Source organism: Chamaea fasciata, unplaced genomic scaffold, assembly GCF_029207755.1.
Source record: "Chamaea fasciata isolate MVZ Bird 193981 ecotype frontalis unplaced genomic scaffold, bChaFas1.0.hap1 SCAF_12, whole genome shotgun sequence".
Lineage (NCBI taxonomy): Eukaryota > Metazoa > Chordata > Aves > Passeriformes > Sylviidae > Chamaea > Chamaea fasciata.
Genome location: NW_027094097.1, coordinates 22,525,247 through 22,551,347, shown reverse-complemented (window position 1 = coordinate 22,551,347; position 26,101 = coordinate 22,525,247). Strand labels below are relative to the sequence as shown.

Below are 26,101 nucleotides of genomic sequence, written 5' to 3'. Positions count from 1 at the left end.
TACTATCACAAAACTCATGGAAATCTCAGGCCGGAGCTGTGAGAATGAAGTCACAGGGTTCTGAGGAGACCCACCACTGTTGTGGGCAGGAGTGAAGCCGTGGGGTTCTGAGATCCACCACTGTTGTGGGCAGTCTGGTCACACTGGGGCTCTTGGCAGTGCTGTTTGAACAATGAACAAATGGCAGAGACATCCCATGTGTTCTGTTTGAGGCAGGGAGAGAGATTCCCCAGGGCTTACACACAGAATGGTGCTTGTAAAACAAAGAGGATTCCCAGTATTTCACACATCCTTTCAGACCTAGGCATATGCAGAAAATGCTTTGTAGCCAGCCATGATGAAGTGAATTTTCAAGGAAGGAACAGAGGAAAAACTTAGGTCCTCAAAATCAACATCCACAGCGTCTACTGAGAGTAGGAGTGGACTTCCCAGGGAGGCTGTATTCCAGGACAGATTTCCATCATATGTTCAGCATATTGCTGCAAGGTGGAAAACATCTGTGCTGTTGCCACAAACCAGCCTGGCAGGAAGAGCCTGAACAAGTGGTGATCAAACAAGAAGAATGTGGGAGGAGGGAATCTTTGTTCTTTTTGTAGCACCTGGCACATGCCACTTCCCAGTTGTGGCTCCTGGGCATTATAGCTGTGTAAGAATATCAGTTGCCACAGCTCCAAAATTCCTGAAAGGCTCTCTAGGGCATCACAGTAGCCAACAGGCTGAGAAGCCACATGTGTGATTCATGGAGAGGATTCCAACAGCCGATGTGTGCACACACAAACACACACAGCTCTGCACAGGAGGGGCTTCGTGCAGAAAGAAAATATCAAATGTAACTTGATTCTTCCCATTTTTTTAGTAATTAAACACTGCATAGAAAAACTTAATTCTGTTGTGAAGATTTTACTTAAAGCTCACGTTAACAGGAGGTTTCTGTTCTAAGAGCTGCATCTCCACAGCCAAGCCCCCAGATTGGCTCTCTGGGCAGCACCTCAGGCCTTTGGGATTCATAACCTTCATCCCTCTTCAGGAGCTTTATAGAAAATCACATACATAATCCTGCCTATGGAAAGTCCCCTCTAGGTGAAAAAGATAAAGGAGGGAGGAAAGGGGAAGAAAAAAAAAATAAATTAGCCTGCAATTCAGGGGCAGCTTAGGAAATGAATTCTTATAATCATGCTGACTAATTTGGAAAGAAAAAATAATGTCAAAATAAAAAATAAAAATTTCATACTGCAGGATAAGTCCCCAGAATTTAGTTCATTTTTACCCTCCACAGCTGTCTTGGCTTTCAGAAACAGAATTGTTACTTCCTAGCTTACTCTGAGAGCTTAATTTTCGCATTTAGGAAGCAAAGCCCTGGCATAAAAGTATTACATTTAATGTGCACCTACCGTGAAATTCAGCCTAATGGGAAAGATCATGAACTGTTTCAAGTGTATTGCAAGTATGAATATATTTGCCTATTCCTTTCTGGCTCAGTCAACCAGAATCCCCAGATGAAAAAAACACATTCTTGTATTTTTCATCCTCTCCCTTTCCCTTTCCTGTGCTCTCTTTTCTAACTGAGGGTGGGTTTTGCTGTTAAATCCTCTTGGATGGGAAGTAGAACCACTTCTAGGACTTACCAAAAGCATTGGCCTGCGTGCATTCAGGGGAAGCTGCCCTGAGAAGCAATGCATGGATTTGTTCCAGTTGAGAAAACAAGCTAAAATTTCCCTGGCTGGAAAGGGAAATCAAATGTATGACCTTTGCTCAAGGGTTAGCCAGACATATCTCAGAAAATACTCTTGGAAAAGTGGTGCTGACCTGTAGCACTTAAGATATTCTTGCCTTCATCTCCCCTTTGTCTCCTCCTGCACCACTCATTTAGCATGAAGCTAAAGCACACGAAGATTTGAGCTGCCTTTTAGTGTCTCAGTTTACCTATCTCCTTTTTTTTAAGCTGTATTTTCTCTAGAGACTTGCCTGAGACCATGAGAAAGTAGATTGAAAGGGTAAAATTCTGCTTCAGGTTTAAACATACATTTTCATGGGAACCAACGAATTTGCCCCACTGAAGCCAAAGAGAATCACAACCTGTGTAATCATTGCTCCAGTCCCAAGGGTTACATGAGTGGAGGCTTTAATCTCAAAGAAATTCTTTTATGTAACTTGACACTTCTCATTTTATTAATAATTAAACACTGCACAAAAGTTTAGAATGATTCTGTCATGCAGATTTTACTTAAAGCTCAAATTAACAGTAGGTTTCTGTTTGTTCCAAGCGCAGCATCTCCACAGCCAAGCCCCCAGAGTGCCTCTCTGGGCAGCACCTCAGGCTTTAGGGATTAATAACCTCCATCCTCCGTCCCTCTCCAGCAGCTTTATAGAGAATCATGTATATAATTCTGCCCATGGAAAGTCCTTTCTAGGTAATCCTGCCTGGAGTCCACCAGGATGGTAAACAGAACCAAAAAACAAACAGGAGACTGTTGAGGAAAATATATTTGAACACTGTCCAAACTTGGGTTTTGGACAGTTCTTGTCTGAAAAGCTGATTTCAAGAGAGGCATGGTACTGTTATTGAAACATCTATTGCATAAACATAGCAGAACTTGAAATATTAAATACTGAAAACATTAAATGTTAACCTAATGACTGCATTCTGTGTTTCCGTTCATTTCATTGCACGCCCTTTTAGAGCTGGCACAGCTGAAGAAAAGGAATTTGCAATTTCACAGCTCTCTTACAAATTTGTGCCCAGGCGTCTCCCAGTCCTTGCCAGCAGTTCCAGGGAAGGCACACAGACCTTCTCCAGACTGTCAGAGACAGGCAGGCACTCAGGAGGGGCATTTCAGAGAGGTTCAACCTCCCTGCAGGTGCATCCAGGCTCTTCTTACTGTCCAAATGGGAGAGCAAGAAATTCCTGAATCAAGCTCCAAAGTTTCCAGAAGTAGGGGACTCTTTGCTATTAATCTGTGGGATACTGTCACACACCACTGACAGAGATGGGAAAACCTAGTTTTAAGGAACCACTGAAGGATACACAAATGGGAGGGTTCTCAGAGGCACTGACGGCAAAGAATCCCAACTCAAGAGGCCCAGACTGCCCTGTGCCTGCCATTTTCCTTCTGAGAAGTCATTTCTGCTTCCTTTAGCTTCACTTCTTCACTCAGCAAATGAATGTAACTGTACTTGTCAGCTTGGCAAATTGATTTATCATAGTACTCTAGCACTTCTCTGAAGCAACAAAATTATATTCCTTATATTCAGGAATATCTTTATTATACAATCTTCTCTATTAGGAAAAATACTCAAACATCCCAAAGAAAAATATAAGGGATGGGAGAAGGTAAAAAACAACCCAACCAGCATCCAGTTTGGGGGCAAATTAATAAATCAGTTCTTATAAACTCGCTGACCAGTTCTGGCCTCTTAAGGTGTCACATTGTGTGTTGTACTGATAGTTTAGGCAGTCTTTGTCAGGCAGTTAAGTTCTGAATACAATTGTAACTCTTATTTCTTTTTCACTTGCATAGTCACAGGCTGTGACCTCCAGACAGGTTTCAGTTCTTTGGAGCATTCACAACATTTATCAGTGTTCAGTGTGAGAATTTAGATTGCTGTGGAAATCACCATCTACTGTTTCCCTGCCACAACAAAATGCCTACAAAAATCCTGCTGTTGGGCTGGTTATAAATTTCTTAGATTACTTTAGTCTAGATTATCAATGACAACTAATGACAACAACGTCTTTTTCTTTTACAACTTTTATTTATCCTTTCTAAGGATTCATTTGGAAGACTGATTTTTCCAGTAGTTTTGTGTATTCAGCATATTCTTCCTCTTTTATTTGCTGGCATTGGACTTTATTTAATGAGTATTTTACTGCCTGCTGAGGGTCAGTATTTGTTGATCTTGCCTGATACAGAAAATCCCACTGACACACTACCAATTTGTGTAAGCAGAAATGAACAAAGGACATAATTGCAATAGCCCTCGAGTAACTGTTAATTGGAGCAGAACTTTTATCTGTTTTTGCATCTCTGATTTGACGGCTTATCTTTTCAGAGGCTAAAAGGAATAGAGGGCTTAGGAAATAACAACTCTGAGCACAGAGTTCTGGTCCAAAGGAAGCAAGAGAGACAAACTTGCAGGGCTGTGGCCCCTTTGCCTCCCCCCTGGAAGCTCTGACATTGGCTGAGGGAAACCAGGAGCCTTAACACAGGGGGAGGAGCAGGGACAAGGAAAGATTGCAGTGCCAGCTCCTCCTGAAATGGGACAGGCACTGTGATGCTGATTCCCCTTGTCCCATGAATTTAGAAAATGCTCAGTTCTGCTAAATACAGCCATTTTCAAGACACATTTAACAACAGTAAATTATCTAACAGGATATAAAGAATGATCAGTTCTGTTTCATAGTGAGAAATGATCAGTAGTATTCTTATATTTTGAAATACATTAACATATTTCTCTGAATGGCTGCCCTTTTTCAGGGGAGAAACCATGGTTTAAAAGTTTCTATCAAGGCAGCCTGCAAAGGCTGCTCCATAAACCCACAAACACAGCCAAGAAACTGTTCTTGTTAAAGGAGTTGCCTTGCTATGCCTTTTCCTTCTGTTACATGAATCTAAGAATTCCAGCAAAAGCGCTTTCAAACACTCTGGTAATTTTGATTTTAACACTTCTAACATACAAACTTTGAAAACAAGACAAGCCCATCAGCAAGGCAAAACCCTCTCCCACAGTCTAAAGGGGTGGAACAGTGACAGTTTTAGAACATGAATCTCAGTGCCTCCTGAATTGGGAAATTTTGTAGGAATAAAATCAGGGATGCGTTTACAGAGCACAAACTATGCACATAAGCACCTTCCTCAACTGAGGCCCAGCTTCAGTATCTTTATTAAAAATAGCAGACTCCAGTTTTTGGCACATTATCTTTATGAAATGTGAGTTAGTGGAAAACACTGTATGCTGTAGAACTGAGAATAAGATGAAAAATACAGAGTGAGCAGAGTGAAGAGAAAACAGCCAGCAGGGCCAGGGGGCATAACACCTCCTTGAAATCCTAAATTCAAATCTGCCTTGAGTCATAACTGAAATAATGTGGCTGGTTTCATTTGAGTGGCGTCCAGAAGAGACTTGTTCCCATCATTGCATAGCAAGAGACGTGTTTGTAGGCTTTGTTCCCCAGAGGAGAGTGACAAATAAATGCATATTACATATAAATACATAAACAGGGCAGGAGAAAAGTATATGGAATGGTAGACAAGAAAATATTCTGATATCTCTAACTGAGCATCATTGACGACTCCCATTAACAAGAGCAATTCACAGAACCTGTAAATGATGTTTACAAATGAAGGAAACCCTGAGGACGCCCTCCCTGAGGAGGGAAGTGGAACTGCCTCAATCCTTTACGTGGGATGGCCAAGGGAAATGCACAAAGCAGGATGTAGGAAAGGAGGACCAAAGAGTTGAGGATCTCACTCAGGTAACGCTCCTGGCACTGGCTCCTTCCCCACCTTTGTAACACACACTTGTTGGGAGGTAGACTGGAAATAGAGTCTGGGAATTCAGCACCCTTTCAGTGCAGCTACAGGGATAATAACAACCTTTCTTGTCCATGGATTCAGTTGTCTGGCCCCAGGAGTGCTGGATTAATCTGAATTCCTGTTTGGCGTTGGAGCTGCTTGGTGCCGTAGGGAGCTCTGTCATCCTTGTGGTGACGTGTTTGTGCCTCTGCCCCAGAAAAAGGCCTGGGACCTGCCCGTGGCTGCTGCAGGAGCCAGCTCCAGGTGCCGATCCTGCTTCCAGAGTAAAACGGCTTTGGAAAGGCTCCTGTTCCACCGGGCCATGAAGGGTTGTGGAGGCAGAGCTCGGGGAGTGCAGCTCGGCGGGATGCAGGCGCGGCTGAGGCTGGCACCGCTCCCTGTGTGACTCCACGTCTGCCACCAGGAACAAACAGAGCCATTCTGGGGATTCTCCGGCAAAGGGAAATGTCAGAACTGACACAATGTTTGCAGTAATAAGCTGTGTTGGCAAAATTCTTGTAGATGTCACCCGAATGTAAATGAACCCCGGTGACTCAGGGAAGCAATCTCCCGAAGAAAGAGACGCAGAACTTATTTGCATTTAGCACTGGATTACAAATACCACTGTTCTCTCTCCTCCTCTCAGACTGAAACTGCTGGCTCAGTGTCAGCAGTGCACAGATGCATTTCTCCTTCTTGTTTTATAACTTGTTTAATACCAAGAGGATAAAGTGTGCATCCCTGAGCTTCTCAGGCAGCTCTTTTGCACACACTGCTGAAGGACTGCTGATTCTCAGTACTGGGAATATTTTATACAGCACAGCAGAAACATGAAGAAGTGAGTAATTGGTGCAGAAACACAGAGATCAGTCAATGAAAATATAAAATAGATCAATCACTTCAATAAAATACAGAGAGGTCAATCCACAAGTTTCTGTTGGGCTTTAAATGTTTTCTTGTTCTAAATACCACCCTGGAGACTGTAGGCAGCAGGGCTTTGCAAAGTTCTACAGAACCCCCATCCTGCAAATACTCTGCAATGTGAGCTTACAAGAAGGACAGACAGTTTACCTGAAAAAAAAAAAAAATGCATGAGTGATATGGGCATAATGCAACATCTTAATTTTTGTTGCCTGGAGAAAGGAGACATCATCACAATAAAAACAAACTACCCAAAGATTGTACAGGAATGTCATTTACATTTCTCATTTTTTTAAGGAATATAAAGAAAAATATGTAAAATCTAACAGACATAACTGTCATATTTTCACCATAAAGAATAAATAGCACAGTAATCCCCACTGCAGAAGAGATGAAAGCATCAAAAAAAGAAAAGTGGAAAAAACCCCCGTTTCCATAGCAGGTCTCTTTATTCCCACTTTCTAACTTCACATAACCCATGTAATATTCATTCAAAGTAATTGCTCAGCTTAAGGAAACAGCATGCTGGTAATTCATCGCTCTTCACAGGTCACAGCAAGTGCAGGAAAAATGTGCATGAATAGGATGTGACTGAACACAGAGCGTGACAGAGATCATGTGCCACAGAAAGGGCCATTGGGGTTTAAATTAAATCCCAAGGCAATCCAGGGAAGAGCAGAGCTAAGTCATGAGCCAAAAGGACGATCCCTTGGGAAGTGCCTCCAGTCAGAGCCCCACTCACACAAGGGGGACTGTCGTTCCTGGTGCCATCAGTGCCCCCCTGTCCCTGCAGCCCTGCCAGAGCCTGCACAGCAGCCTGTCCCCACCACACTGCACCCTAAGAGAGGCCAGGGTGGGATTTCAGGAGTGAACAAGCCAAAAAACTCTCCATGTGCTAAAATCCTGCACATTTAGGTTATTGTATGTTGCTTGAGCAACTGCCTTGTCTCATCAGCTAAACATCCTCGTGGATCCAGTGTGGGTTGGTGCCGGGCTGCTCCAGGGCACTCATCTCATCCCCATCCCTTCCTTCTGAAAAGGCAGAGAGTACTTGGATGCCAAGTTCCTGGTACATCCTCTGTTCGACTGGGACAGAAAAAGCTCTGTTGGCTCTGCAGGTGATAAAGTCCTTTAGTGTAGTCCAGCAAGGGACACCTCCTCCCGCTGTGTGGGGAGCTGTTGAACAGGAGAGCTGACAATGCGAAATAAGCCCGGAGATTTTCCTCCTGCAAGCCAGCAAAAGCCATTTGACTGGTTATACAGGAAACCACAGTGGTCTGTTCCATACTCCCCAGGAGAAAGGGCACCTGCAGCCCCAGAGCTCTGTGGGGACACCTCTGCTCCCAGCACACTCCTCCAGGATGTTTTGTCCTGGCAGAGGGAAGGACTGGGCCAGCAGCCCCCTCTCTCTCCCACAGGCAAACTGGCATCCAACAAATGGAAATAAAACAAGCCTTAACAGCATCTGTCCTACCGCGTTATGGAAACTTGAAAATCCGGCTGCATTCTGCTAGGTCACAGTGGAAAAAAAACCCTTAATTTTATCAGCAGAAATTGCCTACAAGAATTAGAAGAGCTCTTCATTAAAGGCAAAATAAGGCCGACATTAGACAAACTGATTTTGTATTAGTCTTGATTAGGGATCATACCACAGCAACTATTTGTGATAATGTAGATCTGTACACATTTGTAGGAGACACAGATGTGCTCATATTGAATTATCTTGAGTCAGAACCCAAAGGACAGTGTTCATAGAGTAAATAAAACCTTTAAATTTGATTTCTCTGCTGAAAGTTGCTTTTAAAGTTTAGGGGAACTACTACTAAGAATAAAAACAATTTTCCAAAATTTCAAGAGAGATTAAAACTTCACTGAAAAAATGCAACCATAACAAAAAAAAAAAAGTGTAATTCAAATCTAATTAAATAAGATGGCAAATAATAATTAAAGATATGTTCCTAACTTACAGATGCATGCATGGATGAGTAATTAATGTGGTCTCACACCATGATCATTCTGCACCTACATTGCCTGCCCCAGGACCAGCCTTCCCCCAGCTTATCCTGGGGACATCCTGCTCCCTTGGAATCCTTTCTCAGTGAAGTGGCTGCTGCTCTGTAATTTCATCTCTGGGAGTAACTGGGACATGAGCAGATAACTGAGCCCATGCACCAGGTAATTGAACCAGACACTGTATTGATTCCTCCTGCAATGACTCAGGAGCTGCTGGTGAGGAGGACTTGTTTGGAGAGAGGAGTAATAGCAAAAAACATTCTAGGGAACATGTGCTTCATCAGGAATATCCGCCCCATGGGCAGAGAAAGAATAAAAGAAGGAATCTTGTACTAAATTAATCAGAGGAAATAAAACCATCATTCAATCAGTAATCACCTTGACAGATGTAAACTAATGCATCAGTTGTTGTTCATTCCTTTTTTTTTCTCAGTCACAGAGATTTTTCTAGGGGTGACATGTTCATGGTTCTCTTTGCAGAGCTTTTGGGTAATGGAACACTGATAAAGGGCAACATGGGGAATACACACCTTGTTGGGCTGTCTCCAGCCTGTCTCCAGGCAGGGTTTATCCCCAAAGGACTCAGGAGGGGAGCAGGAGCAGTGAGTTTCCTTTCTGAACCACAGAGCTCACTGAACTCCCTCAGCACTCCCTGAATCACCAGGGCTGCCCACACCTTCTCAAGGCCGCAGGCTCAGGTATTGTTAGCTCATATTGTTGCAACCAGGCATCAGTTTGTATCCTCAGCCCTGCCTTCCTTGGCCTAGCCTGAAATCTGGGGTTTCAGGAAACTCTGCAGCAGCTGCTACTTAGAAAAATCTGTGATCTCATTCCCAGAAGGATTTAACAGGATAGTATTAACAAATGACACAGTACATATGAATCCATTAATTATGGTAATAATACAAACAGCAGGGTATTTCTTGTCTCATGTGCTGTCAGCACAAGGACATCACAGTGAAAGTCCCTGCTCTAGGTGCTGTTGAGAAGAAATTGCAGCAGGTCAGCATGTGCTGGCTGAACATTCTAAAGCTGTAAATGTAGCCCAAATAAACACAGTGATCACCCTTGTTAACATTTCCAGCACATTTCACCAATTAATCCCGATGCAGGAGCCATCCAGAAGGCAGGAGGAGTTCAAACAGGATTTTGTTGTTGCAGAGAGTTCATACCTTCCTTGGCCAAGCATTGCAATCTGTCCTTCATCTTCAGCAGCTAAAAGAGGTTTAAAACAAACCAACCCCATCAAAAAGAAACAAAAACCATACACAAACAACCAAAAACCAACCCAGAGAAGCCATCAAACCATAAACACCTGACTCCAAATCACGTTCCATTTCCAGCTTGCAGTGGAAGGCAGGACCCTCCCTTCCCCAGGTCAGGAGCCCACATCTCTGTAGCACAGTTAAAGACACCACCACCACCCTCACTGGGACCCCTCAAAAGGACCTTGTGATGCACAAGTCAAGAATGAGGATTTGAACTGTTTGATACATGCAGAGATTTGAAGCTTTTCCCATTTTCATGGTTTTCCTCAAGCTTCAGGACAGCGGGCATTTTGAGTTTTTAAAAAAACAGAAATAACTAAAACAATCAAAAAAGTATCCACTTCCCATTGCCATTCTAACAGGGCATTTTGCCAGTACAATTATATTTAGGATATATTGTGAAGTTCATGGGTTTATAACTTTGACAGGGCAGGTGAAGAACTCCTTCTCAGAGGTAACACAGATCTAAACTTTGTTTTGAGGCAACAGGTCATCCTAAATTCACAGCTTCTCTGCAGAAGATCCACACTGACTGTCAGCTGAGGCTCATCTCAGCTGTTTTACTCTTTCCAGTTACGATACCCACAAGAAGTCCATGCTGACATTAGAGCACAGGAGCTCTGAAGAGAAAGCAGGCACCTTTTTTAGACTGATATTTGTTGCAGTCTCAGCAAGCTGTCATTGCACTGCTCGTGCTTTAGGCAGCTGAGGTTCAAGGCTCCCACAATGTCTCATCATTCCTTGGCTCTCTCATTCAGCCAACCCTCCCTCGCTGGTGACCTGCTGGAATTCAGCCACTCCTGCCAGCCTCTGCTCAGGGGACCTTACATGGCTGGGCTAGAGTGAATTCCTGCTCTGGGAGTTGTTCTTGGTCCCCTCCAGGAGCTGCTGTTCAGAGCCCTGGGACTCCGGTCCTGCTGGACGGGATTTTCCCCAAGTCTTTCCCTGTAAGGTCATTCTGTCCAGCACAGACCACAGATCCCACTGTGCTGTGCAGGGGTTTGACAGTGCTCTAGTAACCCTGGAGCACCATTTCCCCCCTTTAATTCCTTTCAGTGCTCCATCACTTCCATGAACAAGCCTTTTTCAGAACAGCACTCACTTTTCTGCAGCTCACACACTTGTGCTTCTACAGTGTCATATAAAATAGGAGCTATTTTCATGCTGTCAATTTCTTCACGAAAAAAAACTCTTTGTCTACTAATGCAAAGAATAGAAAATTGCAACTTGTTTTTAATCTGAATGTCTCTTAATCTGATTGTTCATGCACCAGAAACTGAAGAGGTTGAGCCATTCCCACCAGAACTGAAGAGCAGCATATCCAGCAACTCTGGGACCTCCTAAGAGGAGGAGAATACCATTTATAAATCTAAGTTTATCAGTCTCATTGAGATGGAGTTTATCAATCTCCTGACGCAAACTCTTTGGATTGCCCTCATATTGAAGGACATTCTGATTGTCCTGTAATGCAAGATTGCCTTCAGGTAGGGAAGAAGAATGTTTAGGTAATTTGGATAGAACTCCTTAACTGGCCACAGCATGTGGGTCCTCTCAGCCTCATTAAGCACCTAACAAGGTAACCCTGATCTGCAGCATGGAGTTAATAATTAAGGTGGGTGAGAGGAAACTGAAGAAGGGGTTCCTTTTTTTTTTTTTTTGTGTGTGTGTGTGTGTGTGTGTGTGTGTGTGTGTGTGTGTGTGTGTGTGTGTGTGTGTGTGTGTGTGTGTGTGTGTGTGTGTGTGTGTGTGTGTGTGTGTGTGTGTGTGTGTGTGTGATTTTTTTAAATTTGTTAATCCACAAGGTAAAAGCCCTTGCTGTTAGCAAGCAGTGGATAAAAATCCCTTTGCCATCATATGTGAACAGGACAACAGGGACAGAAATTACTTCCTTTTCTATGACAAAGTTGTTTCTTTCTCCATGTGTCTACCCATGCACTTGAAAGAGGATGGAAGATTACATCAGCCTACATACAGGTTTCTCTACCAGAATCCCATAGCTTTGTTCAAAAAGTCTTTTTTTCCCCCCAGTGGGTAAATGGTAACAATTTAACAGATACATTTCCACTGTGGGTATTAATAGAAAGCAGCAATAGTTAGTGACCTTTAACATAGACTGAACTTCAAGAAGGTAGGAGCTGGATGGCATCCCTGGGTATTTCCAGGCAATATCCCTTCAAGAGCTTTTATTTAGACAGTTTTATTAGAACCACCCCTGCTGGGCACACTTATTTTCTGGGACTGAACCATTTTCTCATCCCTTTTGTTCGAAAGGCCACAAAACCCAGCCAGGTTAAGGCATTGTCCAGAGCACTCCGAGGGCATCACAGGGGTTCTCATCTATGTGCAGCACCATTCATTACAAAGGGATTTATAAATTTTTTGGATTCAAAATTTAATCAACTTTCCCATAGCATATAATTATTTAAATTGAGTATAATCTCCAGAACAGTGTACTCACAGAAAAAAGCCCAAGTTCTTGCTCCAGCCTGACTCTGCATCCCTCCGTTTTGACTCTCTCTCAGTCTCACTGGATGGAAATGCTGAACAATGCACACTGCAATTCCTGTTCCTTTAGATATACTCCCTTGTTTAAATCATCTTTGAAAATAATAAACAGCTTCCTTTTAAGAACAGTTGGGAATACCTACAGCCTGGACTGTCAGCTGCCTGGAGAGGAAAAGGTGCAGCAAGCACAGCTGGTGCTGGGGGTACCTGTAAATCTCAGTCTTTCTCTGCACGCCTTCTCTCCAGAGACAGCTCAGAGCCCTTTGGACTTCTCAGCACACGTGGAGCTGCTGGAGCTGCTGCAGATGTTTGTGGTAGCTCTCCATTGAAACGGGCCTTGGAGTGAGAACTGCATTTTCTATTTTAAATATTCACATATACACACTGCAGTTTATATTGAAGGTGAATAAATGTCCTTTCCTAAAGGCTGCACTTGGCTTAGGGGGAGGGTTTTTTTCTTGGTTTTAAAGTCTTTCTCCTGCCACCTCAAGTGAAAAGCAACCATCATTACATTATTTAGAGGAAGGAACTGTGTGGAGCCTGTAACAGGAGCTCTGTGTGCAAGGCTGCAGAATGTTCTGCTACCCCAGGAGAAACCCCACAGCCTGGCAGCTCTCCCTGCCAGCTTTCCCAGCCCTTCAGGGTGTGTCCTCTGCTCTGCCAGCCTGGCTCAGCCCTGCTGGACACACACAGCCCCAGACACTGCAGAGATCCAGCGAATGGCCCGTGGCCCTGTGACCAGTCCTTTCACCAAATGGGTGTTCTACAGTAGCAGTAGGGATTTCCCCCCCAGGCTTTTGCATAGTAATGTTCGAGTGTTTCATTTCCAGAGATCTTCCAGTGTCCTTGTATTTCAGCAGCTCCTTTAGCAACAAAGAACCCAGGTGATTGAAATTGTCTCCAGAATCAATGTCTGACTTGCCATTATTGACATCCCTGCATGTGTCTATGCAGACATCCTAGTCCTGTTCAGATAAAATCTGAAGGAATTAAGTAATTTCTTAATGGTATGAGAAAAACCCCTTGATTTATGCAGGCAGATACTGCTGGAGCTCTCACGGATACAAATGATGATGTAAATCACACAATAGGCTTTGTGTACTCTGCAACACCATCATCATAACTCATGTGGGAGTGCAGAACTCCACTGCAAACCATTTTAATTATTTTTAAAATTCATGTCACCTTGAAAGAAAGGCTGAGATAGATCACGTGTGATACCACCTCCAAAAGGAAGATCTGGGGATGCCAGCATTCATTAACAGGTTTCTATCTCAGCACCCCGTTCCTTACACAGCTCCCTGGATCAGTATTCCAGTCATCATTATTTTGTAAGCAGTAAAAATCTGTCATTACTCTATGTGCTTTTTCAGTAGATTACTTCTACTGAGGACTGGCAAGTAAGCTGGAAAAAGAAATGGGATTAATTTTGATAAATAAGAAGCAGCACAAGGGCACAAGCACCGTAGGACGATGCAGGACGACCCTGTTGGGGGTATGTATGGAAGGTAGATCTGGTCCCTGAAGCTCAGTTCAGCCTTAATATTTAGTTGCAGATGGATCTTCGTTACAGAGCTTTGAACCCCGTGAGCAGGGTAAGGATTGCTAAAGATGATGACTGATAGAGCCAGTGGAACAATTCATTGAAACACCAGAAAAATACAAAACTCCATCATTTAAAAAGTTGTAAATATGAGCGAGTTTAATAGTGATCAGAAGTGGATTACTGATTTGGAGATTCATAAATGCTAATAGTGTCAGGTGCTGACCAGTTGTGACTATTTGACCTGGAAAGTATTTCATCATTCCTTTACATTTTCTCTGTGGAGGTTGAGAGAAAAGTTTGTAAGGAAAGGAACTTCTCTGTGGAAGGGTTTGGACTTTTGGTTTGGGATTGGTTTTTTGTTGCTCCAATATAGATTATGTTTCCTGCCTGGGCTCCATGTCCCATGAGCCGCCACCTGCCCTCTTTAGGTTACATTAAATACAGTTCAGACAGAGCTCAGCCTCCTAAAGACAAGACGTGAGACATCCAGATCACAGTCCAAGCAGACTGATAAGGTAAAATATAAAATAATTTGCCCATTATATTTTTTCAAACCTTAAGTTATCACTATATTGCAACATTTTTTCCAAAGTTTTATATCAGAAAGTTGTGTGCCAAAAAAAGCCCAGAGTTTCTCACACTAAAAAACCCCAAAATTATAGGGTTTGTCCTATTCAAGTCACTACCAAGCTAGGTTGGATCTAAGCTTATGAAGGTAACTTTACTTTAATGGATAAAAGAGAATTCTCATCATACTTATTTCCAAGCCCTAATACAGAATTTCTGAGAAAACTAATAGCTTTGGGTCCTGCTTATAAAGCTGTATTAGTTCCAAGTTGTTTGAATATGAGAAAATAGAGGAAAATTATTCCTTGTCCATCAGAAAGTGGGCTGTTATACTTCAGAGTGATTTGTTTCCCTGCAGTGGTATTTATCATGTTGATAGAAAAGACCATGGATCTGAAAATTGGAAGATTTTTCCTGTTAATTTGAAACAGCACCTATACAAGCTGCTGTGACATCAACATAATACCCTAAAGCCACAGCAGCTGAAAAGATTTATTTCCTGAGCCCTTCTGCAGCCACATTCTCTTTGCTTCTGACATTCTCAATTTGCAGGCTGCTGGTGATCCAATCTTCCTCGTTCTGGCTCTATAATAAGGATGTCAATGCAAGAAGAGAGAAAGTCATTATCTGATAGGCAGCAGACGGGATGAAAAGGCAGAGTTTGCAGTCTCAGGGGAAAGGCCACCCTGTGCCATGGAGGAGCTCCTCAAGGTCACGGGCAGCTTTTGTACCTGGAAGGATGTCCCACATTCACCTTCAGCTGTGGGATCAGATAAAGCTGAGCCATGCCTAGCACACAGTCTCAGGTCTGAAAAAGGTTTTCATTTTTTACTATTAATCAGTGAAAAAAATTAATTTTGATTAGAACATATATATGCAGTAAAAAAGTTCAAAGAGTCTTTGAACTGCAGAGAGCTGCAGAGAAACTGAGTGTGAATTCACGGGTCCTGCCTGGTTAATGGCATTCGTGTGGGTTTGGATTATGCCGAGGTATCTCCCACAGCAGCAATGAACAGGCAAGATTAGTTAACCATTTGTATAGGAAGATTTACCTCAAATTTAGAAATAATAATGGATATCATCTGTTTTGGGAACTGTTAAAATGTCATTGGTGCAGCAACTGACGGGAAAAATTTCTTTATTCATTGATTTTGTCAAATAACTACTAAGTGTCAGTTCTGGAAGTTAAGAAGATAAGGGGTAAAAGCTTGAAGCACTCCATATAGAGTTATTATTGAACATCCATTGTAGCTTAAGAGACAGCTTAATTTTCTGTGTGGAAAGCAGAAAAGCCTAAAGAAAGGAGAGCTGTGTTTGAGAGAACTAAACATGCTCCTGGGCCTCCTGAACTGCAAATTCCTTTCCCCATACTATTTGTCTGGCCAGTGTAAAAGTGCGTTATAGAGAAGGCATTTCCCAGACTGTTCTGGTCACTCACTCATTTCTCAATTTTTCTACAAGACAATAAGAGAAATACAAAAGGACAAATAACCTGCCCTGTTCTGAGCATCTTCATTGCTTTCTTTTAATCCCATAAGCAGATGACACCCTGGTATTTATCAAGCCTAAGTGAAGTTTCAGCCTTCCTCAGGATTCAATGGAATAGATTTGAATCCAACAGAGACATTTCTTTTTAGTTAATTTTAAGGTTCATCTCCTGTGGGCCCTTGTATTCAATGCCTGAGCAACATCCCTCTCCCCCTGGCTGCAGGAATGCTCCTGTGATCCAAACCCTTTCCCAGAATGTTTTTGTGCTTTACCTCCCTTTCTCCTTTCCTGTGCCACAGAAACAAGCAGTGCAATTTCTGCTATTTTCAGAGATTTATTTCCCAGGGCAGCAGCAAGAGTAGGGTCAAACTGGTCACTCTTGGCCAGACTAAAACATCTTCAAACAGGAACAGAATCAACAAAGTCTTGGATCATTCCAGAGATTCAGTGTATCTGGGTGCTCTCAGCTCCTTCCTGACATCTGTCACTCACCTTCCCTGGATAAAGAGACTGCATAGTCCAGGGGACTGAGAAAGTAAGAATATCAGAAACCTGCTTTAAATTGATTTGGTGTTTGAGATGCTTTGCTGCAATTATTTGAAGACCAAAGGGTTATGAAGGGTGCTATGCACTATCCTAAGCTGACCTTCCCGCCACTCCTTCCCAGTCATGTACCCTGTGTTAATGCAGTGCATTTAAGGCTGCTGGGAAGGGCTGGATCACCATCCCAAACAGTTTTACTGACCCAGGGGTACAAGGAAAACTCTGTTCTGTCCATGTGCTTCAGCTCTAGTTCAGCAAGTCAGCACCAAGCCCACCTGCCCTCAGGAAGGAGAATCCCAGGCTGGCAGGGATGAAGAGGTGGATAATTCTAGACACAAAATCTTTCCAGAACAACACATCAGCACTCCTTCAGGAGCTGGTCATGCACTTTTCAGCCTGGGAAACAAAACCACTCCATGTCTCATCCTCTTCACCAGTCATAACATGAATTATCATCTTCATTAAGATGATAAACTGGAAACCAGGGGAACAGATTTGGTTACCTTAGCAGGATCCAGCTGTAAAATCATCTCAAAGCCCATCAGAGGCCATTGCAGCCTCACTGGAGCTGATGTGCCCTCAGGAAAAAAGGAAACGGAACAAGACCCCACCACCACCACCAAACCCAACTCAGTGTGGAGAAATGAGACTCATTCATGTGTAGGCGCTTCCCTTCTCTCTCATCTGAGGTACAGGCAGGTGAACGGCGCTGAGGAAGACAGAAGTCACTCCTAATAAAGGGATGAATGTTGGGTGAGCCAAGCTCCCAGGACATGTCTGCACACCAGGACATTTCACCCTGCCAGGATCTGACCCAGCTGAAACTTCCCCATTACTTATGGCCAGGTTAGAAAGGGGCAACTGTCCCTTCAAAGGCAGATTGGCAGGAGTGAGAAAGAACAATATGCAGCCAAAAAGTCAGGCTGTTCTATACCTCCTTCGGTTACTTTCCAATTGGTGATGCAGGAGCACTGAGTAAAATAATATAGTTTGATATTTAAAGGATTTTTCAAAGTGCAAATTTTTTGTCTGACACTGAGTGGACAGTCCAGGCAATTTTGCATTGGTGCTCTCTCTAAAGTCAGTGTTCTGCCAGCCCTGTGCCAGTTGTGCTGTTTCTTGTTACTTACACAGCTCCCATCGTGAATAAAAGCTGCCGTGTGTACATCCAACATGATTCATATTTAGAGGATTAGATATAAAATATTCATATTTATGTATGTATTGTTTATAATTTGCAGTTTCAGATTTACAATTTACCTCAAAACAAAAGCATTAGCACTCTGTTAGTGGTGGTTTATTTATGGGCTTCACATACATTTGTAGATGCTTCTATTCTGAAGGGGAAAACATAGCATTTTTATATGGAGAAATACACAGTTTATCAAAGATGATGATTCTGGATAAGAGGAGAAAATTTATATTGAGGTTTTTTGCCAAAAGTAATATAAACATCTCTTTTTTTTCCCCCCACAAAATTCAAATCCAAAGAATTTATATCAACACAGCATCTCATTCCGCTGTTGTTTGTCACACTAGTAAGTCAGTAGTAAAGTCTGGAGGATCAGACTCACGGTGTCAAACTGAAAATGATGCCACAGGAGAAGTTTATCAAGTACATTTTGTGTTAGGAGCAGGGCTAAGGGGACTCATTCATTCCTTCTAATAAAAGCAATATTGCACTATAACTTGTCTATATGAGGGACTGGGTTCAGTTAGATTAAAAGCATAAAAAACCCAGAAAGATTCAAGCTGGTGAGAAGCAATAGATAAAACAGACAAGACTTGGGACAGCCAAGGAAGCCCTGAGAGTGTGGTGGATAAATGGGGTGTCCTGAACTAAACCACACCACCTCAATACCAGTGCAGGAGCGTATTTTCTGTATGAAGCCACTCAAAGCTGTTGAACTTCCATAAAGCAAAACAGGTTCAAATATCAGTGCTCACACTGGGTAGAAGCACAGGAATCTCCCAAATAGTCAGTGTGGATATTCCAGCTGGCTTCCACAACTGGGAAAAAAAAAAGACAAATATCCTTACCCAGGCCCTTCTTGTTTAGAGGATCATTCCAAATTTGTCCCAAGTTTTTAAAGATCTGAAAGCACTCACTGCAGCCTCCTTCCTCCCCACCTGACAGCAGTTTATCACCAATTCCATTTCACTGCTATTAGACATTAAATTGATGACCACAAGCCTGACAGTATTTGGGGCAACCTCACGCCCCAGGCTCATGTTATCATCATGCTGACAACAAAGTTGACTCTTCTTTTACCTTTGCAAATCAGCCAAAATTACCAATAAATTACCTGCCACCACTTCCAGTTCAGATGTTAATCCCTGCAGCCAGGACTTAAACTGCCACTGCTGTGATATTTACATCTCTCAGAGGCAGAATTTGCAAAAATCTGAAAAAAACAAGGCCTTGGAAATCCAGTGAGGGTGTGTTGGACACATTACCAACAGAGATAGCTAAAAAACTGTACAAATGAGAAAAACAATTAACATTTTGTAAAGTTTCAGGAATTTGAGTTCTAGCACAAGGGCCTTAACATATCCCATACCCAAAACTTCTTTGCACTGAATATTAAGTAGGACACTTGTCCATAACTTTTGATTTAATGCTACAGCATCAGTTTAATTCTCAGAAAATTCAGTCTTGGTTTTTGGCACAAGAAACTTGGTAAAAGCTCAGCACATTTCTTGGCTGTCTGTCCTAAATGCCTATTAAGATCCTCAGCCAACAGTAAAGTGCTTCCAGAAAATTAACAAAACTCCACTGCATGCTAATTGCCCTGGTTTCATGTGTATGTTTCTAGTTGGTTGTCTCAATCTCAAGCATCAGCCAATGATAACAAACACTGGCTTGGAGCCCTTGTCTTTTTTCTAAACTTATTGTGACTGCAAAACATCAAGTGGTGTCTCCCAAAGGAAAAGAGCTAACATTGCTGAGAACTCTCTGATAACATCTATCCTTGTAAACAGCACACTGCACTTCCTAATACACATACTGCACAAAATACTCTAAAGAGAAAAGTTTGTTAGCCCTGATTTCAGCAGGAAATAAAATCTGTATTTGTTCAGCTGGCACAGAGCCAGATATAAAAATATATCCAGGCCAGATTCGACAGCCAGGTTTGGGGATTTTTTTGCATCAATAAAATGTTGGTTTATTGTTGCTGAGTAGCTAATGGGAGGCTTTGTTTTAGTTTGGGGTGAGAGGGGGATTCTATCTGCTAAAATCCTGAATCCTTTTCCCCATAATTTCTTCTGTTTACCTTCCCTCCATTAGCAAGGCAATCTCCCATAAATACATCTCTGGGCAATTGATTCCCATGTATAATCATGCCATCAATCGATTCTCTAAGGGAATATTATTGTTTAACTTTTGATACTATCTCTGTGGCTTGTCTCAAAAAGATGTTTGACTTGGCAATAAATTACTGGAGTCATTCTCCTTTAAGAAGATTTATTACTGAACTCAAATAATACGTTTATAGATTTTAATTTCTTTTACCAGAGTAAAGCAGTTGCAACCAAACAATCCCACTCTGGATGAGTCTCTTCCTGCACTACAAATTAATTTCTTGGGATGCTGACTCTCCTCACAAATCAAAACAAGCTCTGTGCAACAAAAGCAGGCTCCTGTGGTTCATTCTTGCTCAGAACTTTCTCTGCAAAATCTTGGAGCCTTCTTCTCCCCCTGACCACAGGCAATTCCTCTGTTCCTCTTGGAGCTCACCTTTTGGAATTTCCACTTTCGTCCTTGGGCACTTCAGTTCTTTCAGCATCAATCAGTTCCTGGTACAAAAAGTCCTGGCGGGAAGAAACCATCAGAGTTATGGGTCACACAGCACAGGCTCCAGCAGGATATTCCCAATAAACAGGGAAGCTACAGCCAGTGTTCCCTGGAGACAGCTCCTGGCAGCCCCAGGAATCGGTCTGGAAACTGCGTTTCCCCAAGGCCGGGAGCGGTGCAATGGCTGTGTCTGAGGCTCTGTGGAACCCCTGGGACAAGTGACACGTTTCTCTATCTCTCTCTGTCTGAGGCTCTGTGGAACCCCTGGGACAAGTGACACGTTTCTCTCTCTCTCTCTCTTTGCACAGCAATCGCCTCGAACCAGAGCAGCACATCCAGCGCCTTCCCCAGCCCCAGAGAGCACGGCGGTGACAGCAGCCTGCTGGTGTCCCCGCTGCTGGTGGCAGGCGTGGTGATCGGGCTGGTGCTGTTCCTGTCGTGTGCCACCATCGTGGTGGGCAGCCTGCGCAAGGACAGCCGGTTCGGCCGCCCGCAGCGGGGCGGGGAGGCCGCGCACGGTAAGGGAGCGGGGCACCACTGCGGGCACACAAAACACCCGGCCACGGGCAAGGCATCGGACATGAATGAAATGGAATGAAACGAAATTTAATTTAATAATGGGATAAGTCGGTCACGGGCAGCCTGGCAGTGTAATGGCATCCCCGTGCTAGGACAGGGTTCCCACACTACAGCCCATAGATAATGGTCAACAGAACCCAGCCAGTGCTGACAGCAGCTCCTAAACAGCTTATTTCCCTTGGTATGGGATAAGATTTGTTCTCTGTTGCATTTTCGCATCCCCCTATAGCCTTGGTGCGGCATATGCTGTAATTTCTATTTCTTGGAAAGGCAGAGCTGTTCTCATTTCAGTCGCGTGCACCAGACTACAGCAATCACTGGGCAAATGCTGTTTGTGCGAGTGCAAAGGTGAATATCTGCCTGGAAACAGAACAACAGGGCACCCAAATATCATTAAACTGTCACCATCATTTACGGTGTCATTGGTGACATCGGTGTCATTACAACAGTCATCATCGTTAGAGAGTCGAAAAGGTGCCAATTCCTACAAACAACCAAAATAAAATCCATGAAACGAAACCAACACACAACAAAAAACCTTAAAGATAATTTGGGAATATCAGTGAGTTAATTTTAGAGTAGCGTTTTCAGCCCTTTTGGGCTTTGCTGACACAAAGTCACTTTGTCAAGGAAATGACAGAAGGTTGTTTCTATTTAAGGAAAAAAACAGTTTTAAAAGTTACCGTGTAATTGTTCAGGCAGTAAAAATTCGAATGATAAATGGTGGAGCATCAACAACCACGTCGTCTGTGAGCAGGGCTCCTCTACCTGCAGTTTGTTATGGGTGAAGTTCTGTGCGTATCGTTGAGGGGTTTTTTATTTATATAGAAAAGCCAATAATAGTGAGCCCATAAAAATGCATTGGCTTAAATCTTGTTTTCACTGAGGCAAATTAAGTATCCATTGAAGCCAATTGAACTTCATTTAGTTATTCGGACCAGGAATTTTCCTGTCTAAACGAAACAAATCTCCTCGGATCAGTTTGTCCCCTTGAAGCAAGGAATAATTTCTTTGTGGCTTTTCCAGAAATATTTATCCAGGTAAGTGAATAACATCTATATTTTGGAAATAAAAGTTAGAGTCCAAAAGAATTGAAATGCAAACTTCCATGGCAACCTACAGAGGGAAAATAAAAACAAAATCCAGAAAACTAATGTCTACTATGACAGTATTATCTATTTTCCTAATTTCAGCAGCTACATTGAGGATTAAATAGTTAAACCCAAACTGAGTTACTGTTTGACCCAATATTTTGGCATGATCAAATACTGACCATTAAACTTTAATCACTGTGTTTAAATCTGCTACTCTGGTAATTTCATCTCATTGAAAAAGCCTAGAGCCAGGCAAAAACAGAAAGGAAAGTTTTCAAACTCCTTATCAGAAATAATAATACTAGAGAAATGAAAAAGAAAAGCATATTTTGGGAGATATTCAAAAGAATGATCCTAAACTAAATTGTGCCACACTATGTTCCATGGACACACACACTAATTATCCTCTAACACAGAAAACAGCACTAAACTCATAATATTTGTGGAGCTGGGAAGCTCTTGCATGGAAGCATTAAGAAATCCCTGGAGCAGGCAGCAGGAGGATTTTTCTTTGCTGTTTTCCAGCTTTTCCCATTTTTGCCAGTGTTTATTGAGAACAGCATTTTCTCAGTGATCAATCATTTCCCTTCCTTTTACTCCCCTCCCAGAACAGACAAACTTTCCAGGGATGCAACTGCTGGGACGTTCAGTTACCCCACAGACATTTGAAGCTGAACATGGTAGAACCCACACTCCTTTTCAGCCTTGGAGGCACAAGAAAAGCTTTGGAACTCCCATCTGCCTCGCAGGGCAGCAGTAAAGGTACAGTCCCTGTGGCATAGCCTAAAACACCACAGTTCATCTGCAGATGGTGTTCATTTACTCTTAAGGAAATAAGAATATCCTGTGAAACCTGATTGTTCCAAAATATCTGCAACTCCTCTGCCTCAGAAAGGGTTTGTTTTTTGATTTATGGCAGTGTTATAAAAAGTGACAGAGAATCCAGCACGGAGGAGAACAGCAGCCAATATAAATTCTTGTTTTGTAGCTCCAGATGGTTTCTCTCCCGGCGGCTCCTCTGCAGAGCTGAGATCCACCTGCACCGAGGAGTTCCCCCCAGCCTGTGATTTTGACTCCTACCTGGATATACTTTCTCAGGTGAACATCATGTATCCTGATCCACCTCCATGGTAAGCACTTGCCTGAGATTCTCAGGGTTACAGTCCTGCACTGGCAAAGCCCACTACAAAAACTCTAAATACAGACAGACGTACCTTAGCTTGAGTGTAAGCTCAAGTTTTCCTCAGCAGAATACGTTTTTACTAAATAAAGGTATGAACAGGAATTCTTATTCAGTGATATTCACCTTGAAATTTATCATAGTGATGACATACTAATGAAACACACAAGTAGAATTACTTACAATCTTCTTTCTTTGAAAGAAATGCATTTACAAATCAAAGTTTCAAAGTCAAAAATACATACTTTTTCCAAGAACTTCCATGTTACATTTATTACTGACCTTGAGAATGTTCAGAGCAGAGGAGACTGAAAAACAAAATTCCAGAAATCATACAGCAGCTCCTAAATTGCGTGCCCACATTCACAGGGTACAGGAACAGCCTCATGAGCCACAGGAGCTGCACTTTGGGCCATGGGCATCTCCTTTGTGTGCCTCAGGCACCCTGAGGTCCAGAAATGAAGGAATTCAGTTACTCCCTGCGGTGAACCAACAGAAATCATTTTAAGCAGAACATCACTTCAAGCTTTCTCTAGTGCTGTGTCTTACGAACAGCAAACAAATGTTGAACAGCCATGCCCCCCTTTCTTTTTATTTTTTTCTTCCTTTTGAGCAGACTGTGTTTAGAGTTAAACCACTATAAGAGCAGCCCTTTCCTGACTGTGATATAGAGCAACTCAGCACTGTGAGCACACCAGACATGGATCTTTGCTTTGTTTATTCTATGCATGTTCTACAAGCAGCCCGTTATGGATCACAAACTCATCCTATATAACAAATGGGCTTTTAGGGATTGTGTAAATATTTTAGCAGAAAGCTCACATGTGAAAAATTACTCTGAGCCTGGCATCTAAATGTGTAGAACTTCATATAAATCCACCTAGGAATTTAGACTGGATTTTGGGCCCACACCCACGAGTCTTTACTAATAAAAGGCAGCCAGCTGACACCTAAGCAAGACGCTGAGTGGGCAGTTGGCCAGATTCCTGAGAACAAATTGACAATATATTTCTTCAGCAGACAAACCATCAAAGGCTCTACCAAAGGATGCTTGCATTTCCAGTTTGAAACAGGCACAAAGAATTTTCCATCTCTATGGAGTTCTGTTTGAAGGAGATAGGAGTGACACAGGATAGCACAAATTATCCACATTTTGCAGTAAATTCTGCAGTGGCCTCTGTAACAAGCTGGGCAAGGGTTAATTATATTATGTCCTACCTTCATGTGTCCAGCCACTGCCTCCTCCTGGGCAGTGATTCCCTGCTGGGCTGAGTGGACTGTGTCCCTGAGGATCCACTCTGCACACACACTGGAAAACGCTGCCCATCCCAGTAATTACAGCCCTGCATCACAGGTCCAAAGTAAAGATTATTGTTAATGGTTTGGCTGTTTTCTCACTGCTGCTGCAGTTTAATATTTTTTAAAAAGTAGCTTTGGCAAATCATCAAAATCTTAGTAAATTTTGTATCTTAGCAACACAACTTGGGGAACTTCAGGGAAAGCAGATGGCTGAAAGCAAAGCTACATGGAGACTTCGAAAGTTGCTATTAATGCGATCTCCAGACCATTGTAACTTCAGAAAGACATTGGGTGAGAGGCACTGTCTGAATTACTACATTATGTAAAGCCTGAAAAATTCCTGTGCATCTCCTTTTATATTCTTCTGCATGGTATAACACTGCAGTGTCTATTTTTAATTAGTAGAGCATGGACATTATTTGAAAGCTGACTGTCAAACACGGCCTGGAAGCAGAAACAAGACATGCCTGACCTTGTGCATTTAAAATAAAAATCCCTGGGATCAATCTCATTGCATGTGATAATATTTTGAAGAGTAGGTTTACTGAAACATAGCACTGCCTAAATGAGTGTAATTCCTCCTCCTAATTCCTGGAGGGCAAGATGTAATTTAAAGCTAAACTAGCGTGGCCAAAAGCTAATAATGCAGCTGTGGCATCAGCAGAACAGAAATGAAGAGCAGCAAGGAAAGCAACTGCACTGGTAAATAACTCTTAAAAATCTTTGAAATTAAGGAGTTCAGTGAGTTAAGAGCAGTGGGTGCTGCCAGGATAATTCCCTTTATCCACCTGGTGCTGGCAGAGCCTGCAAGGCCACCTGCATCCGAGCACCCAGACAGGAGTGTGCAGCCCAGGGCTCCTCACACCATTCCTGCCAGTCCACACGCCAGAAATGGTTTCAGTAGAAAGGACAACACCTTCAATTGGCCAAGGGGTGGTTGGTCGAGAATGTTTTAGTTAGATTTTGTAGCTGAGCTTTAAACCACAAAATGAGTGCAAAAGGGATTTAAGGGGAAGCTGATGAAACACGGAGTCAGTCCCCGTGTCTGTGGCTGAGGGAGAGCTCCCAGTTCAGGCCTGCCCACCCCCAACTCTCCAGCTGGATGTCCAATAACCCTGTTTATATAAAACACTGTTTATGGGAAAAAATGTTATTGGTAAATTAATCCATGAAAAATGCCTTGGGATATTAATATTTGCTCTGATCTCTAAATCACAGGTTTCATTGGAGACTCAGTCTGATTGTCCCCACAGACACTTCCACTAACCCCTTTCTTGCATTAGATTTCGAGGGACACCAGGCGTGGAATTTTGTCATTAGCCTGCCGTAGTTGGAAGGTGGTTACAGAGATGCCATTTGGTCAATTTGTTTTGACAGCCCAAAATATACAGGGCTGCTATCCATAAATATCCCTTTAGGACAGTTAATAGTTTTTTAATGAATCTCAGATCTGTGCTAGCATCTGTCACATTGATTTTACATGAGGTGTAGATGGGAAATATAAAAACCAAATACAGGGGGTATGAACCAAACAGTTTCAGAATATGAGAGGTTTGTATTTCAGAGCTATTCCTGATACGTACAGATACTTGCAGCAGGGCTGGAAGTTAATGTTCACAGTCTGTGTCACCAGACATGGAAAAGCCTTTGTTTCTAAGAAACTCAGTCTGAGAAAGACAATCTAAGTGATCTCCCAGCAATTCCAAACCACAGAGTTCTAATCCCTCCAAAAGAGCAAACTGAACACATCCAGCCAGGACAGAATACAAGCACAATCTCCCTGCCACAC

General features: G+C 42.7%; 1 protein-coding gene across 1 annotated transcript in view; it reads left to right on the top strand.

Moving 5' to 3' along the window:
* The window catches only part of BEAN1 (brain expressed associated with NEDD4 1), a 55,773-nt gene that overhangs the window by 18,054 nt on the left and 11,618 nt on the right, over positions 1 to 26,101 (top strand). The window contains exons 3-4 of the mRNA XM_066194977.1: positions 20,469 to 20,678; positions 22,822 to 22,963. Coding sequence (XP_066051074.1) covers positions 20,469 to 20,678; positions 22,822 to 22,963 — 352 coding nt within the window. The remainder of the gene's footprint in view (positions 1 to 20,468; positions 20,679 to 22,821; positions 22,964 to 26,101) is intronic.